This window comes from Aspergillus nidulans, chromosome V (genome assembly GCF_000011425.1).
Source record: "Aspergillus nidulans FGSC A4 chromosome V".
NCBI lineage: Eukaryota > Fungi > Ascomycota > Eurotiomycetes > Eurotiales > Aspergillaceae > Aspergillus > Aspergillus nidulans.
The window spans coordinates 647,790-665,360 of record NC_066261.1 but is presented as its reverse complement, the minus strand read 5'-3'; the positions used below and the strand labels follow the sequence as shown (position 1 = coordinate 665,360).

Sequence of the window (17,571 nt, the reverse complement as noted above, 5' to 3'; positions counted from 1 at the left end):
AGCCTTAGGTCTCTGTTGGCCGGTGCATCGCGTATCCGAGCAATGCTCCCTGCTTCAGTTGTTAAGCTACTCAGGTGCTGGAAAGCCTCCGAAAATCCCTGAAATTGGCCAGAGCCTGGCGCGGATCGTGGACTTTATAATTTGAGAAGCTACCAATTTTTACGACGTAAGCAAGATGGTCAAGGAAGGTAAAGTGTATAGATCTCGCTCTTGGTTCTTCTTCCAGGGGTCGCATTCTACTAAATCTCCCTCGTTCACCAGTTGGACAACAACGATTACCAGCACAACTTTTGGAGGTATCCATGGTAACACTTTAACTGCAGTTTGTCCGTGAGTGTATCTGTCAAGGACCTCCTTTACGCCATAATACTAACAGCTGTGATGTAGTAGTCCGATTAGCATGCCAATGCTGAGGAATATGGACTGAGAGAGCAGACTCAAGGCAATGAAGGGCTGTATCCTGCTAGATAGTTGGAGTCAACAAAGGAGGTGGTTGGACTGGTAGCATGCCTGCTAGATGATACTTAAGGATTTGTACTGGTGGGGTACACATGGTTTTAGGGGGATTAACCACTCTCTGATGAATCATGTAGTTCTATTCAGTGCTTGGTGTATGCCCAGATGGTTGATTAGGGTTTTGGAAATGAATGGAGGCCTATATATACCGCTTACAATGGATTACATTCGTCTGTACTTATATAACGACTAGCAACGGAGATATGGTAACTCCAAGGTCCTCATGGACGTCGTGACGCCTTGATTTGCCCGTCACTTAACAATTATTTACTCCTTGATATATCAGGGTATTTCAGCGCTCTGTGTAAACTTTAGGAATACTGACTAGATAGTAAGAGATCTCTATTTAGGTATGTACAGCAGAAGAAGCAGCACTCTCTATCGCAAACCCAAAACAACTTGTATACCACTCCTGCGCCCAGTAGCTCAGCTCCCGTCAAAGTAATGACAGTCGTAAGTGCCACCGTGAAGACCGACGATTAGCGGTCGATAGTGAGGAGACGGAGAGTCTGTAGGGATGTTGCGGATTCCAGCAACGGTGGCGCCGTTGGGCAGTGAAAGCTTGAAGGACTGCATCATATCATACCATACCTGCAATGATAGCCGGGTTCCAAGAACTGAAGGTATTAGTGGTGAACAGGAGGTCTCAGTGCCTGGAAACGGTCAGCGTTAAATAACCTAAAATCCATAGAACCCAAGTCTCCACTCACTCATCAAGCCTTTGCTCGGCCCATCGAGGTGGACCAGGACCACGATCTTAACTCCGCCTTCCGGTCAGCACATGGATTGATTGCCATGGGATAGCTGTTGCCCATGGTGGAACAATTTGAGTTAGGGTCAACGGTGGCTTCGGACTCGCATGGATAGACGTTCCGACACAACCAGGCCACGGAGTCGCATAACTATACGAGCCCGCCAACCCCATGAAAAGCTTTGCATTGTGCTATGCAGTAGTCTTCAAACGAAATCACATTCCGCGCCTTGTTCTATGATATTGGCTGTCGTGCTGACACCCAGTAGACCAGAGATTAGTGCCGGGCGAGTTTGATCGGTAACTGGGCATTAAACGACGTCTATCTTTTCCCTAGTTTCCATGCAAGACCCAGACCTCGCCTGACGTCAAGCGAGCCGTTGCAGGTCGAGCTCTCTGTATAAAGCCGCCTTTATACCATTCTTGTGAGCAGCATCTAGCACTGCGTCTACAGATTGGGCTGCAGGTGCCAATTTGAAACCCAGGCATTCTCTTTGAACCAGCGATGCCCTTGAATTTACTAGGGATTTGTTTAGGAGCAGCACCAGTATCTGTACTGACCAGACCTAGCCATATGGTGAGCCTCATGATGAAGATTGTTGTATCTTATTCTAGTTCGGTTGCGCGATAAGATAGTATGGAGCGTCAGGCTAGATGTAATCACCAGCATCAACCGTCAATATTATAGAATAGTGACGGCCTAATTCTTCCAAATTAGCTCTATACAGCGGTTTAACTACAAAGGAAATTTTAAGCATTTTAGCCTGATACGGCAATTGGAGTGGACATAACTTTTGAACCATGGAAGTAGCAGAATTCCTGCATTGCCATTGGCGAGCCGGAACTTGATATATAAAATAGGAAAGCTCCATATATGGGTAGCTGTCACATACGGTTCGACACAATATAAATGCGGCCTGTTTCATATTCATTATCAAGGAAAGACATTGGAGCTAGCACAAATCACATGGTTTTCTGGTAAACCCACATGAGATTGTAGTTTCGGACTGACGGAGATTGAGCACCATGAATTACGCGAAATCAAACCCTACCTACCTAGATTCAAACACAAACTTGACTCGAATCCGAATAGACCAGATATATAGTGCAAAGAGGATTCTTATGCAGTTCATCGAGTGCCTTTGCTCCACCATCTAGTTCTGCAGTGTCCCTCATTACCGCTGTGATCAGGCTGCCTTGATAACTGGCATATTAGATTCGGCCCAGTCTTAGCAGCTTACACAATCCATGATACCTGTAGTCTACGCAAGACATATTAGTCTCATATTTTCAGTTATCTACTGACCACCTCAATCTCCCGCTCTCTCAATTATATTTCTCCACCATGAGCAACCGTTAGGGGACAGAGTAGGCCCTGTTAGTTCGAGCTCTATGTGCATTTTGAGGACTAGACACTTAGGACTTTGGTTGAAGGTGCTGTTCGCTGAATATATCCATTATCGAGAAGTCTGAATTGGCAGTTATTTCCCAGCCCTACTGCACACCCGACCAAGAAGGTTCAGAATCATGTAATTACTGTACAAACTCGAGAAACAAGTGCTACACTCAGCAATAGGTGCTTTGGGCGACGAACAACTCTAGGAGCCGACCAGATGGTATCGTCATCACCGATCGACAACTACGCCATAGCAAAAAGGAAATATGAAATATCCTTTGTCCTGAGGTAAAGAGTCTACTGTCCGTGCTCGTTTATCCTGGATATGGGTAGTATATGCGGCTGGTACTCTCAGCTGCCAGCATTGCTGGCCAATCTCAATCCTAACTTTGCTAGTATCTGCAACACTCTTGCTCACCCTTGCTGTTACACTATGAGAAAAGTGGTCTATCAGCCTGTTGCAGTTATCTGAAGGCCGGTGAGCCCCGTTTGCAACATGAAGCTAGAAAGAATAACCCCATGCAGCGAGCGTAATGTGGGATAGACGGAGGTAAGGAGATTGTGCCAACGAATCCTCCATTGTTTTGGCGCCCACTCGTCCTTTTGGGGAACCAACACTTCTAGCAGCCAAGAGTCTTATCTGCTTTAACAACCGTCTGGTGAGATCGTAAACAGCAGGAGCCTTTGCATAGACCCTCTTCAATCTTGATTGGCTGTCAGACCAGCTCAAATGCCAGAGCAGCAAACGGACGGCATACCTGCATACTAAAGGCGATGTCGTACACTCAACCAGATCCATACCTGGTGTATTGTGCTATGCCGGCCACTTATGCATAATCTCAATTCTCTCTAAATTTGGCATATCTCTGCAGCTTGCCTCAGTGAATTTATAGCTGAACTTGGGATCCGGGACCAGACGACGTGCTTAATTATCAGGCAGTTGGTTTTCGCTGGCAGCCTCTCCAGCCATTGTGTTTGTAGGCGATCAGTAAGGTGAAGCAAAAAGCTCTGATTCGTCTCACTGCAGCACAATTCTCAACAAAGTTGTCTTGACAGAGCCTTGGGTCGAGTGTAATGGCTCAGTCGGTAGTTTCTAGACAGAATCGAAGAGACCACTGGGAGCTGACGGGATGCGAGCAGCGACCGAACCAAGCAGGGACTTTTCCTATGGCATCCGCTGCCCATCTGACTCAGCAATGTTTTAGCATAAGCAAGGGTTTGCGAGGCGCGCGTGCCAATCCTCAACACGTGGAGGCCACGGCCTTGGACACAGCCGTCGCTGCTGAGACGGATACGAGCGGGTTGGGGGCGGGTTGTAAAGAAGGGTTACACGGGGCTGTGGTTCTACTCTGTGTAGACAAGAATCGCCAGGCTGAGGTGGACTAAATTTCGAAGCTGAGAGCAGAGTATGGAAACATTAGAAGATACGAATAGTTTCGGTCGTGGTTGTTATCCTCTGGAATAAACCTACGCCTGGCGCCGACCCAATATATGTAGGTGGCCGAAACCAGTGCATTCAGCCACTCGATAACTTCAGCGCAAACAAGTCGCTAGAGTCGTTAGCGTACTCTGGTCTTACACCGCTTCACAATTACTTAACATGGATAAAGCAAATCTTGAAAATTCATAAATTGGAATCAAATGAAAGGCGAATTGAGTTCCAGAATTGAAGTCCCGAAGCAGGACCAGGGTACGGGGATAAGGCGGGAAGCCGATACGTGTTCGGGCCCGGACGAAAAGGCTCCGTATAGTTGCATCTGGCTGCGGAGATAACAAGGCAACTCGCTTTCAAGACATTCCTGATGGGATTTAGGCCTTATAAGGAGACTGTATTGCGAACACTCTGTATTTCGAACAATATACTGTTAAGCGTAAGCGCAGTCTGAAGCTGCAGCTGTTTAGCCTTGAAGACTCGTCCCAAAATTATAACGGCTTCAAGGTAGTCCGCAGAGAAGTCAGATCGATGCCGGCGCTCGGACGAAGCCATGTGCGATTGCGAAGAACGGTCGGGGCGCACACAAGTAAGACCGACATTCTAGAACGGACAAATCCACTATCGCTTGAGCCGAGGGATTACTCTGTACCCTCGCTTGGCGCGGTTCCGCCAACGTCATTGACTCGCTTCCCCTGCGAGAAATCGATCTCCGTGCTGTCAGTAACTCAATTGGACTACAAGGCTCGTCAGAGCAAGACACAGAATCAAATGAGACGTCCCCTACTGCATGAAGGTGCAAGGAGTTCATGGCCGCCAGGCTGCGGCGCGATGGAGCTGTCAACACAGTCCACAACACATGTTCGCAACTAGCAGAACCGATGCTGACGCATGTGATGTATCAAGAATTCATAGAGAGCACAGTGAAAAGCTCGCGTATTCGGAATCCGAAATGACGTCCAGACGGTTTCTAACCCAGAGGAATCGGTGTTAACCAGCCGGGAGTAAAAACCGAGTAAAAATAGACCGGTAAAGGGGGGTACAAAGAAAGAGCCCGTGGATAATCCCTGCTCTGGGTAAGCTGACGGATGCTGATCTGATAACCCTGATACGGGAAGGATGGCGTTGCAGCCTGGATGGTTCAGCTTAGTGGGAGAGGCGTTGGTCGCTTGTTTCAGGCTTGGATTTTCAGCCTTCCAGGGCCGATCGCTGGGCCAGGCGAGTGTCAGATTTTGGAGGCTCCGCTGAGTCATGGCGGAGCCACCTGGAGCTAATCTTGCATAACATTGGCTACGAGCCACAAAGTGCCGCTGAGTAAGCGGATTTATTCGGAGGTTCTGGTCGGCATGGCCTAAACTCCGACGCCGATTCGTTCCGGCCCACTGTTTTTCTTTCTTCTGCAGCATGGATGCAGACTTGTGTTGGGTTGTCCATGGTCAATCGTTCGCTTCTCTCGTTCATTTTTCGTTATTATTGGAAGATGACGACACTCCACTGGTCATGCTCACTTCTTGCATGGAAGTCTCTGGCGCTTCCTCTGTTGACTCAGCGGATTTGCGTTCGCCTGGGTCCCCATACAGGCCAGAGATAGGGGAGCCATGTGGGCCTCTAGGGCGGATTCGGGCTGATTATCACGCCGTCTGAAATCTTTGGAATCTGACCCACGCCCCTGGCGGTGTTTATATACTTGCTCAGGGCTCCCGACTGGACTGCTGATGAAAGTTGTGAATCCCCTGTCCGCTACGTACCGGCTTGTGATTAGTACGCCACCATGTCTACCCTCACCGTGGGAGACACCGCCCTGCCCCGTGAGTCTAGAGAGACCATGGTGAGCATCAGGGATTCGGATAGTACAACTACAGTTCTCGGCGAGGATTCCGCTTCCACAACAGATCCAAATGTCAGCCGTGCCGATGGCTGGGCTTTGATGCCCCAAGTGAAGGAACAGAACGAACGCGAAGCAGAGTCTGGGTTCAAGCGTCGGGAATTGGGTGTTACATGGCAGAATCTCAGTGTCGAAGTCGTCAGCGCAGATGCGGCCGTCCAGGAGAACTTTCTCTCCCAATTCAACGTCCCGAAGCTGGCCAGAGAATCCCGCAACAAACCGCCGCTCCGAACGATTCTTGATAACAGTCATGGCTGCGTCAAGCCGGGGGAGATGCTCTTGGTTCTCGGTCGTCCAGGATCCGGTTGCACGACGCTGCTGAAGATGCTCGCTAACCAGCGACTGGGCTACAAGGCCGTTCAAGGAGACGTTCGGTACGGGTCGATGACGGCCAAGGAGGCGGAACAGTACCGGGGCCAGATTGTGATGAACACCGAAGAAGAGCTCTTCTTCCCTAGCTTGACCGTGGGTGAAACTATGGACTTTGCGACTCGGTTGAAGGTGCCTTTCCGTCTGCCGAATGGAGTTGAGTCGCCCGAGGCCTATCGCGAAGAATACAAAAAGTTCTTGCTCCAGTCCATGGGTATCTCGCACACTGTTGACACCAAGGTACTTTGAATTTCTTACATCTCTTTTAATTTGTCATCCTAACGAATGCAGGTCGGTAACGAATTTATTCGCGGTGTTTCCGGTGGTGAGCGCAAGCGTGTCTCCATCATCGAATGTCTTGCTACTCGTGCATCTGTCTTCTGCTGGGACAACAGTACCCGCGGTCTGGACGCGAGCACCGCGCTCGAGTGGACCAAGGCTATCCGGGCCATGACCGATGTTCTGGGCCTATCTACGATTGTCACTCTGTACCAGGCCGGTAATGGTATCTACGATCTGTTCGACAAGGTGCTGGTTTTGGATGAGGGCAAACAGATCTACTACGGGCCCATGACTCAAGCCAGGCCCTACATGGAGGCTCTCGGCTTTGTTTGCCGGGAGGGTTCAAACGTTGCTGATTTCCTGACCGGTGTCACCGTGCCAACCGAGCGCAAGATCCGTTCAGGGTTCGAGGCGCGTTTCCCCCGAAATGCCGACGCCATGTTAGAAGAGTATAACAAATCCGCCGTGAAAGCAGATATGATTAGCGAATACGACTACCCTGACTCTGAATACGCAAAGCTACGGACCGAAGATTTCAAGCAAGCAATTGCAGAGGAAAAGGCGAAGCAGCTGCCCAAAAGCAGCCCATTTACCGTCGACTTTATGAACCAGGTCAAGATTTGCGTTACGCGACAGTACCAGATCCTCTGGGGTGACAAGGCCACATTCATTATCAAACAGGTCTCGACCCTTATCCAGGCTCTGATTGCAGGCTCGCTCTTCTACGATGCTCCCAACAACTCTGGCGGTCTTTTTGTCAAATCCGGTGCCTTGTTCTTCTCGCTTCTCTACAACTCTCTCCTGGCCATGGCTGAAGTCACAGAGTCCTTCCAGGGGCGTCCGGTCCTGATCAAGCACAAATCGTTTGCGTTCTTCCACCCGGCTGCATTCTGTATAGCGCAGATTGCCGCAGACATACCTGTTCTTATTTTTCAAGTCACCATCTTTGCGCTCCCTGTGTACTTCATGGTCGGCCTTGAGATGGATGCGGGTGTGTTCTTCACGTATTGGATTCTGGTATTTGCGACAACAATGGTAGGTCAACTTACGCTATGTCATTATTCCCGTATGTTAACGTCCGGCAGGCGATGACTGCTGTCTTCCGAGCTTGTGGTGCCGCTTTCAAGACGTTCGATGACGCATCCAAGGTTTCGGGTTTCCTTATCTCAGCTCTCATCATGTACACTGGTTACATGATCCGAAAGCCGGAAATGCACCCCTGGTTTGTTTGGATCTACTGGATTGACCCTCTGGCGTACGGCTTCGACGCTTTGCTATCTAACGAGTTTCACGGTAAGATCATTCCCTGCGTGGGCACCAACCTTGTGCCCGCCGGACCAGGATACGAAAATGCCACTACTCAGTCGTGTACTGGCGTTGGAGGTTCCATCCCCGGTCGGAATTATGTCACCGGTGATGACTACCTCGCATCTCTCTCGTATAGCCACGGCCACGTCTGGCGTAACTTCGGTATCCTCTGGGCTTGGTGGGCTCTATTTGTTGTTGTCACTATTATCGCGACTTCGCGCTGGAAGGGTGCCTCAGAAAATGGCCCCTCCCTTCTGATACCGCGTGAAAGTGTGGAAAAGCATCGCCAGCATGGCCATCGTGATGAGGAATCTCAGTCCAACGAGAAGACTTCTACGAAAGGCAAGAGCGAGGGTGTACAGGACTCTAGCGATATAGACAACCAACTCGTCCGGAACACGTCTGTCTTTACTTGGAAGGACCTCTGCTATACCGTCAAGACTCCGAGTGGTGATCGTCAGTTGCTCGACCATGTCTATGGCTGGGTGAAACCGGGCATGCTGGGCGCTCTTATGGTATGTAGTCTTTATTTGACTTGAAGCCACTGCTAACAAGTCTAGGGATCATCCGGTGCCGGAAAGACGACACTCCTCGACGTCCTTGCCCAACGGAAGACTGCCGGTACAATTCAGGGATCGGTTCTAGTTGATGGTCGTCCTCTTCCTGTATCGTTCCAACGTTCAGCCGGTTATTGTGAGCAGCTTGATGTTCACGAGCCGTACGCTACCGTCCGTGAAGCTCTGGAATTTTCTGCTTTGTTGCGTCAGCCACGTACAACACCGCGGGAAGAAAAGCTGAAATATGTCGACGTTATTATTGACCTTCTTGAACTTCACGACATCGCCGACACGCTTATCGGGCGCGTAGGTGCTGGACTCAGTGTGGAACAGCGCAAGCGAGTCACCATTGGTGTTGAGCTAGTCTCTAAGCCTAGTATCCTGATCTTCCTGGACGAGCCTACATCTGGTCTTGATGGCCAGTCCGCCTACAACACCGTTCGCTTCCTCCGCAAGTTGGCTGATGTCGGCCAAGCTGTCCTCGTCACAATCCACCAGCCTTCCGCTCAACTGTTTGCTGAATTTGACAGCCTGTTGCTTCTTGCCAAAGGCGGAAAGATGGTCTATTTCGGTGACATTGGCGACAACGGTTCGACCGTCAAGGAATACTTTGCCCGTCACGGTGCCCCCTGCCCTCCCAACGCCAATCCGGCCGAACACATGATTGACGTCGTGTCTGGATCCCTGTCACAAGGGCGCGACTGGCACGAGGTTTGGAAAGCTTCTCCAGAGCATACCAACGCGCAGAAGGAACTAGACCGAATCATCAGCGAAGCAGCGTCCAAACCACCTGGAACCGTAGATGACGGCCACGAGTTCGCCATGCCCCTCTGGCAACAAACGGTGATTGTCACAAAGCGCACTTGTCTTGCCGTTTACCGGAACACCGACTATGTCAACAACAAGCTCGCCCTCCACATCGGATCCGCCCTCTTCAATGGCTTCTCTTTCTGGAAAATGGGTGCATCCGTCGGTGAACTCCAGCTCAAACTATTCGCCCTTTTCAACTTCATATTTGTCGCGCCAGGTGCCATTGCCCAGCTCCAGCCCCTCTTCATTGAACGCCGCGACATTTACGACGCTCGTGAGAAGAAATCACGAATGTACTCCTGGGTGGCTTTCGTCACAGGCCTCATTGTCTCTGAACTCCCCTACCTCGTCCTCTGCGCTGTTCTCTACTTCGTCTGCTTTTACTACCAGACCGGCTTGCCCACGTCCTCTGACAAAGCCGGAGCCGTCTTCTTCGTCATGCTTCTCTACGAGGGTCTCTACACAGGTATCGGCCAGTTCATCTCCGCTTACGCTCCGAACGCCGTCTTCGCCACTCTTACGAACCCGCTCGTCATCGGAACTCTCGTCTCTTTCTGTGGTGTCCTTGTTCCCTATGGCCAAATCCAGGAGTTCTGGCGCTACTGGATCTACTGGCTCAACCCCTTCAACTACCTCATGGGTTCGCTGCTCACATTCACCATTTTCGATGTCGATATTAAATGCCGTGAGTCGGAGTTCGCTACCTTCGATCCGCCCAATGGCTCATCTTGCATCGATTACCTGTCGACCTATCTTCAAGGCTTGGGCGTCAGCGCGAACCTGATCAACCCGGACGCAACCTCCCAATGCCAGGTCTGCCAGTATACTCGCGGAAGCGACTATCTGTATAGCCTGAACCTGAAGGACTACTACTATGGTTGGCGGGATACGGCGATAGTCGCACTCTTCGTCCTTAGTAGTTATGCCTTGGTTTACGGGCTTATGAAGTTGAGGACGAAGGCTTCGAAGAAGGCAGAGGAGTAGGCTTTTACGATTGTTCCTGTGCAAGCTTCGTCCGTTGTTAATCGTTAATTTAACTCCTCTCACACTTGCATGTTTCGGCTTTCGGATACCACTTTTCCTTCTTGGAATATTTGTTGCACTTACATGTTTATAGATAGACATACTGCATTGCGGGAGTCCTACAGGGGTGTACAGTACCAGCTTAATAAATAGTCGTCTTCGACGAACTTGAAAATCTATTATTCTCTGAAAGCTGTGCTTCACTACGAGCAAGAGTGGGGTTGGAATCTGAAATGAGTATGATTGTATGTCGAAGTGTCTGTGGATATGTCGTGTGGAGGGCTTATCAGACATCCTCATTATCGAACCAACAGAAACTCAAAGGTATCAGCGAGTCATAGCACGGGAAGGATGATTCATCAGACATAATCCGGATAAGGTAAGCGATAGAAAGTAGAATGCAAGCAATGGAAATCGCCAGAAAAAAAAGCTCCTAGATAACTGTAGAGGTCGTATCGCAACGAGAGCAGCAAGATGGACAAGGGGAACGGAATGTGGACGTTGTCGTGATTCACATGATAATGCAGCAGGAGTTTTGCTTCTTCGCGCTAGTGTAAAACATCTTGCTCTGCGAGCTGAGACCCTCGCTCTTCTGCACAAGGTCGTCGAGTTTCTCACCACGTTGCAGAACCTACCCAGCACAGCCACAGTTAGTACCTTATCAGGCTCCAACAGGACTTCAACCGACGGGTATAGGTGGCCACTCACACTCTCAATAGTCTTATGTAAAACCACCTTCGTCTCATCAAGCTCCTTCTGGATCTTCAGGATACTGCCAACATTCTGCGGGTCCTGATACTTGGTGATGTAGGAGGTGAGGGCGGGAAAGGAGACGGGGCCGGTGGCGCTTGTAGCGGAGGGGTTCTGGGTCGTGAACTCATCGAGGAGCTTGGAGAGAATCTGGTGCGCAGCCATCGAGGGGTATTCGTCATCGCTGATAATCACGCCTGTGATGCCGGGTGATGCGCTGGAGGCGTAGACGTGGAAGGTGAAATCTGCACTTGTTAGCGGAGCTCACCGAACCCTTATTCTGTACTCCATAGCAGGAAACAGATCAAGTCTGCTTTTGTGGGGAGTAGAGCGAGCATACCCTTTTCTTGGACGTCCTGCCGTTGGCCGGGGCTTGTTCGCCCGGTGAGAAGCTTACTGAACATGGTCGTGAACTCCGCGATGCTTCCCCGAGTGAAGCGGGAGTAGCTGCTCAGCTCCCGCTCGCAACATAGCTCGATCGGATCGGGTTGCGCGTTGCGGAGGACCTGGAGACGTCAATAAATGATGGGAAAGGGGGTGTCCTGCAGCTTACACCAATGTAAACGATCTTCATTTTGCTGGATGAGGCAGGGAGATAATAGGAGAATGTGGGGTGTCAAGGAATGGGGAGGCTTTGTGAATGGGACCGTGAAGGCGGTGGGATGCGGCAGAATATGTAAGGGTAGCTTAGCAGTTCATGAGCCGAGACCATTACAGTGGTTGATCACCTGACGATCGTTCCCACCTGACGATCGATTTCAACCACCACCAGCACAACAAACATGAAGCAATTCAACCATATACAACTAATATTATCACTCAAATTTTTGGTGGCATAATATAGTAATAATTTAGAGTAGTTCTGTCAATTTTAATTGGTCCGAAAGCGCTGTGGGAGCCGGATCTCGCGGCCTCGCCGATTTACTGTAGGAGGGACCTCTTCAACAACAACATGAGATGGCGGGCCAGTGTCCTGTGTATCTGTATGATTTGAAGCTTTAGAGGACTTCCTTGGAGTCTTCTTTGCCTGTTGGAAGTCAATTTGAAGCTGCTTCGCGGCCTCCTTTGATATACGGGCATCCTCTTTCTCCTGCCTCTTTTGCTCTGCCTCCAGGCAGTGTATTTCTTGCTGAGATGCCTGGATTTTCCTGTGATCCTCAATCAGGCGCTGCTTTGCCTCTTTCTCTTGCTGCCGGCGGACCTTTTGCTCCTCTTTAGAGGCCTTTAGCTGTTCAGCAGCTCTTTCCTTTCCAAGCTGAAGGTCTTGCGCCTGCTGAATTTTTTGAGGGGAGTAAAAAACTGCACCACCATTGTCTGAAGCTTTTAATTGAAATTGTAAAGGCTTTCCGCGCTGACGCTTCTTCTTCTTATTCTGGAGGGCTATCTGGAGGCCCTTGCATTGAAGCTTTAGAAGAATATTCTCTATAGAGAGGTTATGCATGGCCAAACTAAGCTTCCTGGTGTTTTCACTGTATATATCCTCAACAATATCATGGAGGAGCTTCTTGATCTTCCGCCAGTCTTCTGCACCTAATATAGAGCGCGAGGACTCACTTGTTGATGGCCTTGACTGCGGTTCTCTGCTAAATCTCGCCAGAACAATTTCAGGGTTGAAGGGATGTATTCCAACTGTTCTCCAAGAAGATATAATATTTTTGCTTGATAAGGCCTTTACCCAGGCCGGGAAGAAGAGGCGAAAGAAGTCCTGTTTTGTAATATGACTTAGTCCCATGGATATATGCAGATATGCCTCCAGTTCGCTGCTGTAGGCGTGGGAAAGCGGGCTGAAGATCCCAACATCAAGCGGCTGCAGTGAATGCGTTGAATGTGGAGGATATGTTGCTAAAAGGATCTTATTGTCATCGCAGTAATCGAAGAACTTCATGGTAAGGTGAGATCTATGGCTATCAAGGAATAAGAGCCTCTATTGCCTCCGCGCTTTATCCTTTGTCTCCCGGTCAAAAACTCCAGTCAACCAGGCATATCCAAGCTTGTCATTTGTCCAACCACTTGGAGAGGAGGCAAAAAAGGTCTTGTGGTGTTGAGGATCGAAATCCTGTAGCCAGGTATCTTGTATATCACTGCTAGCTGCCTGGTAAATAAGTACTGGGGATAGCAAGGTCCTATCAGCACAGATGCAGGCAATTGCAGTTATCTATTCACGATTCCCATCCTGTAGGCGCTGCTTGAAGTTTCCTTGCTTATATTTGTGCTTTGAGAAGATCCTGAGACCTTTTGACAGCATTCCAATAAGAAATCCTTTCTTATCCATGTTATATATATTCCCTGGCTCCACCTTGTATTTATCAAGTTTCTGGGCTAATAAGTCGAAGTATCGCGAATATTTGTATGCAGAATCAGCTCGCTTTCGATTGGAGTCCATAGCAGTTGTATAGGCAGAGGAGAGTTCAATTTGGTGTTGCTTTAGAAAGCGGCCAGGCCAGTGATTTCCTGGTTTCTTTCCTGTCAGTTCTTTTGCAAAATTCCGAAGCATCTCATGCGATATATATAAACCTTTGCCAGAGAGCTTATCAATGTATTTTATAAGATCCTTGGCCTGCTGGTCATTGAGAATTCGCTGTTCTTCATATTGGTCTCTCCTAGAGCGCTGAATTCCTTTGTGGCGTCTTGACAGAGTTATCCGGTTGACCCCGAACTCTTTCGCAATTTTAGTATAATTAATTGAATCGCCTGGCTTTAGTGATTCAATTGCTTCTATCGCCGCATCCATTGGAGTCATATTGAATGAGATACAAGAGTTTGATGTTTGGTGGTTGAAATATCGGTGAGGGGAAAATCGATCGTCAGGTGGGAACGATCGTCAGGTGATCACCCACTGTAACTATTCGAAGACACCGCAGTTTGACAAGTCTTACCGCGCTAACAGCTGGGCCGATTCCCATGTGACGCCCGCTTGTTGAAAACGAATATACGCTTTTTCTTTCAACGGCTCGACAGCTGCTTTACTAAGATATCTAGCTTCCTAATAATGGTTAAGTGAGAATTACTGGCAGAGTAAGCGGCACTGGAGGGCAGTATGCTCTAGCAAATTCTAAATACACCAGCTCCATGGAGCTAAATATTGTCCTACCACGTCTTTCCTGCTTCGAGCAAGGAGGAGCAATCTGTAGTCGTATCAATGACAGAATCAGGACATTTGGATGAATCAGGACATTTGGATGAATCGGGACATTTGGATGAATCATGACTCTCATTGTTTGTCCCGTACGGAGATTCCACTTTCGGAATACTGTCTTGCATCCGCTTTTCGAAGGACTTTCGAAACGTCAAATGCAGCGTATTCATCGCACCCTCGCCAGGAAGCTTGGAATAAGGCTCTACTCGCACAACATGTCCCATAGTTTGCATGCTCCGGGTGCCGGCGCAAGTATTGTCAAGCAGCGGAGCAGGAGCAGGCGGCGATTGCTGGGATAGTGCGACCAACTCTGGGATGGTGTCCCACGCCTCGCTCGTCTCGCCGCGCCATAGGCTCCAAATCGTATGGGCAAATGCCAGAAAGACGTGGATGAGCAGCAAGATAATGGCAACGTAATCAAACCAGTTCTGGGGCGTCATGGCGTAGCCGAAAAACCATGCCCGCATCATCATCTCTGTCCAGTTTCGGCCTTCTAGAACCGGCGGTCTCGGAAAGATTTTGGCAGGTTTGCCATTGCGAACCAAGGTCCGCGCTTGTTCTGCCGATGTTATGGCCCCCCAGTCTCTGTTTTTCCATGCTGGTAATAGACTCCAGGTGTTGCGTTGGCGGTGGGCGCCGACTCGCGACAGGCCGTCTGTGAAGTATAATGATATGGCCAATTCCACAGTGACCAGGTCAAGGTCCATGTCAAATCCATTTTTACTGGTATTTCCTGGAAAGGGGTAGATCCCTAGGATCCTGTCGAGAAGCGCAGGGTACGCCTGGGTGTGTTCGGTGTGGTAGTCAATAGGATCTACTCCTGTTATATGAAGCAACGAGGCATCGGATACTCTGGGCGATAACAGGTCGAACCAGCTAGGTTGGATCTGAATGTGCGTCCACAAACCTGGGTCTTGCGGGTGGAAGCCAGTCAGGCTGGTTTCTAAGTAGCTAGCACCATCGAGCTTGGTCTGTACAACGTTGCGTGACCGGTCGTTGAGGAAGCCGTGCCCCAAAATGCCGTTTGGACCTGCCTCAATGACGGAGGTGGCATTTGCCCATCGAGCATCCACAGTGCAGGTCAATGGGGCTATGTTCTTTCCTTCCGCATTTATCTGCTTCAGTAGCAGGAGACCAAGAGAGCTGGCATCACCTGCAGTTATATCTAGTGGAATTGTGAGAAGCGACGGAGCATGGGGCACGAGAGTGACTCCGCGGCCACTTGTTGTGACTAGGTTCCCAGCAGAGAGGTAATCTCGGGCACTGTTTGTGACGTCTAAGACAATCTCACCCTCACCTCCGCCGCGGTATGGTGCGAACTGATATAGCTTTGGAAACGCCAGGCGCAGCGAGTCTTCCTCGAGAGATAGGGGCTGGTGTTCGAGGCAAGCCACTCGCACTGCGGGAACCTGGGTCTTGAGTTCAAACTTCTTATTCTCTGCCAGATCAAGAGACAGTGGATAGGGGGGCTCGTTTTGGTTGAACTCTTTCAGGTAATTTAACGCGTTTCTGTGGAAGGTGACGAAGGCGTCTTGCATGTTGGCGGATGGGCCATCGGCTGTGTAGGTCTAGGTGTCGGTGACTCGGCGAACGTCCGCTGTGACGTACACAGACTTGCGGATACTAAAGTCACTGGATTAGTGGCTGCTCCACTAACGACCTCAACATTCCCGTTCAGAAGGGGTGCTCTTGCGCATACCTCCGGTCATGGAATTAAATTCGTGCGGTGCGTTGGCAAAGTTCCACCACCTTGAGAGGTATGTATATAGAGACAAGTATCCTCCGGACGGGCACTTAGGATCTTCAAGGCGGGACTTATCGATCGAGCAGTTGTAGTCTTCAAGATATTCTGCGTCCAGATACGTGGGCCACAGCTCCGACTCACTTCCTGCTGCTCTGTTAGTGGCCAAGTTTGTACTCTGAAAAGCAGAGAATATCAATGCCCAGATTACCGACCATTCAGCCAGAATATCCCACCACCGATTGGCCACTCCAGTTTCCTCGGTATCATGAGAACCGCCGTCGCAGGACCTGCCAGCGTAGCTAGAACTCCCCCTAGTACTAGAAGCCCAACGAGGAGATAATTGTGCCGCAAGCGACGGGTGTTATAAGATAGGACCGCTCCCCAGAACTCGGTGGACCAGAAAAAACTAGTAGCAGTCAATAGAGTTATCTCCCTTTTGCAAACTGGACTGTGAGCTGCTTGCCTGATTTGAGTGAAGCTTTTATTTGCGCCAAGGAGGCCGAGTGGTAACCCTTCTTTGCGAGTGAGTTTGAGGCGTAAAACATCCAGAACAACAGCTCCTACACTAGCGAGGATGAGCAGTTCCTAGCCATCGTTCATAGTAGTTAGCAGCTATCTTTGCAAAAAAGAAAAATGCGGTCAACGGCAAGGATCACCTGTATCTTCGCAGCAACCTGCAGGGCACCTAGCTTGCCCTCGTCATCGCCCCCATACCCCTCAAGCTCCCTGCCGATGAAATGACCATAGATATTGAGTGCAATAAGAAATACCGATACGGATGCCGGGAGAATGTGGACCGCTGAGCGGAAGAGGACAGCTCGGCGGGATTTGTAGACAAGAACTTTCGGGAGCTCCTCGCCGACGATAGCAAGGATCCCAAGGCCTATGGCTCGGATCAGTAGCTGATAGTGTCGCCCTGCCCACCGGCAGGGCTCTAGGAGTCCTAATGGCCTTTTGACTGCTATTATTCCCGTTCGTAGATCAAGCGTTGCTGTGCTCACAGAAGGCCACGATTGTTCGACTTGGAACTTCGCTTCCTCATAAAAGTGTAGTCTTCGAGAAATCTTTGGACCCGGCTACAAGCATCAATTTTGAAGCCCCTGCAGGTGTGTACGAGGCTGAAAAGATGAAGAAACACGAGCAACGGGGCATCCTGCAATGTCACCCACCTGCGGGGGCCAAATCTAATGTAACCAATGGATTTCGTGTTCGAGGTCTGAGCGTTCAATCGGCCTGGAGATGTCCATGAGGCTGACAAGGCAAAGAAACTTGGCATTGAGACATCTTGCAATGTCACCCATCTCCTGGGGCCAAGTCGGATAGAGCCAATGTTTCCATGTCCAAGTCTGAGCGATCAACCAGCCTCAAGCCCGGGCCATAGAATTGACAGTCATGCAACGCACATGCGGTTTAGGGCCATGTTTCAATATCTGTTCCTTGGCTCTTGGAGATTTTCTTATTTTGGTCCCTTGCAGACCCGCGAGGCCCAAGTATCGCATTTCCCAAATACTGTTGGGTTTATTGGGCTATCAGATCAAATCTTACAGTGTTCGTGAGTGTAACGAGTGTTTCGAATATCCACCAACTACCCAAAAATAACTCCCAGCAGGGT

The 17,571-nt window shown here is 49.8% G+C and overlaps 5 protein-coding genes across 5 annotated transcripts, besides 1 other annotated feature; 1 reads left to right on the top strand and 4 right to left on the bottom strand.

The window, feature by feature from the left end:
• Window positions 1-17,571: part of a sequence feature (contig 1.153 11..403022(1)) that runs on past both edges of the window.
• Window positions 943-1,855, bottom strand: ANIA_11616 (uncharacterized protein; the record flags this gene model as incomplete). The annotated part of the gene is made up of 2 exons (XM_050612157.1): window positions 943-1,086; window positions 1,829-1,855. 2 exons carry the CDS (start codon window positions 1,853-1,855, stop codon window positions 943-945), a joined length of 171 nt encoding a protein of 56 aa, XP_050468106.1.
• Window positions 5,867-10,290, top strand: ANIA_08489 (type IV ATP-binding cassette transporter atrB; the record flags this gene model as incomplete). Its single annotated transcript, XM_676666.1, has 4 exons — window positions 5,867-6,589; window positions 6,641-7,666; window positions 7,717-8,454; window positions 8,500-10,290. The coding sequence occupies 4 exons, from the start codon at window positions 5,867-5,869 to the stop codon at window positions 10,288-10,290; spliced, it is 4,278 nt and encodes a 1,425-aa protein (XP_681758.1).
• On the bottom strand, window positions 10,841-11,653 carry ANIA_08488 (palmitoyltransferase YKT6; the record flags this gene model as incomplete). Its single annotated transcript, XM_676665.1, has 4 exons — window positions 10,841-10,960; window positions 11,038-11,324; window positions 11,420-11,585; window positions 11,633-11,653. 4 exons carry the CDS (start codon window positions 11,651-11,653, stop codon window positions 10,841-10,843), a joined length of 594 nt encoding a protein of 197 aa, XP_681757.1.
• On the bottom strand, window positions 11,951-12,964 carry ANIA_08487 (uncharacterized protein; the record flags this gene model as incomplete). The annotated part of the gene is made up of 2 exons (XM_676664.1): window positions 11,951-12,501; window positions 12,634-12,964. The coding sequence occupies 2 exons, from the start codon at window positions 12,962-12,964 to the stop codon at window positions 11,951-11,953; spliced, it is 882 nt and encodes a 293-aa protein (XP_681756.1).
• ANIA_08486 (uncharacterized protein) lies at window positions 14,167-16,103 on the bottom strand (the record flags this gene model as incomplete). Its single annotated transcript, XM_050612156.1, has 2 exons — window positions 15,915-16,103; window positions 14,167-15,838 (listed from the first exon to the last, which is right to left on the bottom strand). Exon 2 carries the CDS (start codon window positions 15,751-15,753, stop codon window positions 14,167-14,169), a length of 1,587 nt encoding a protein of 528 aa, XP_050468105.1. The 5' UTR covers window positions 15,754-15,838; window positions 15,915-16,103.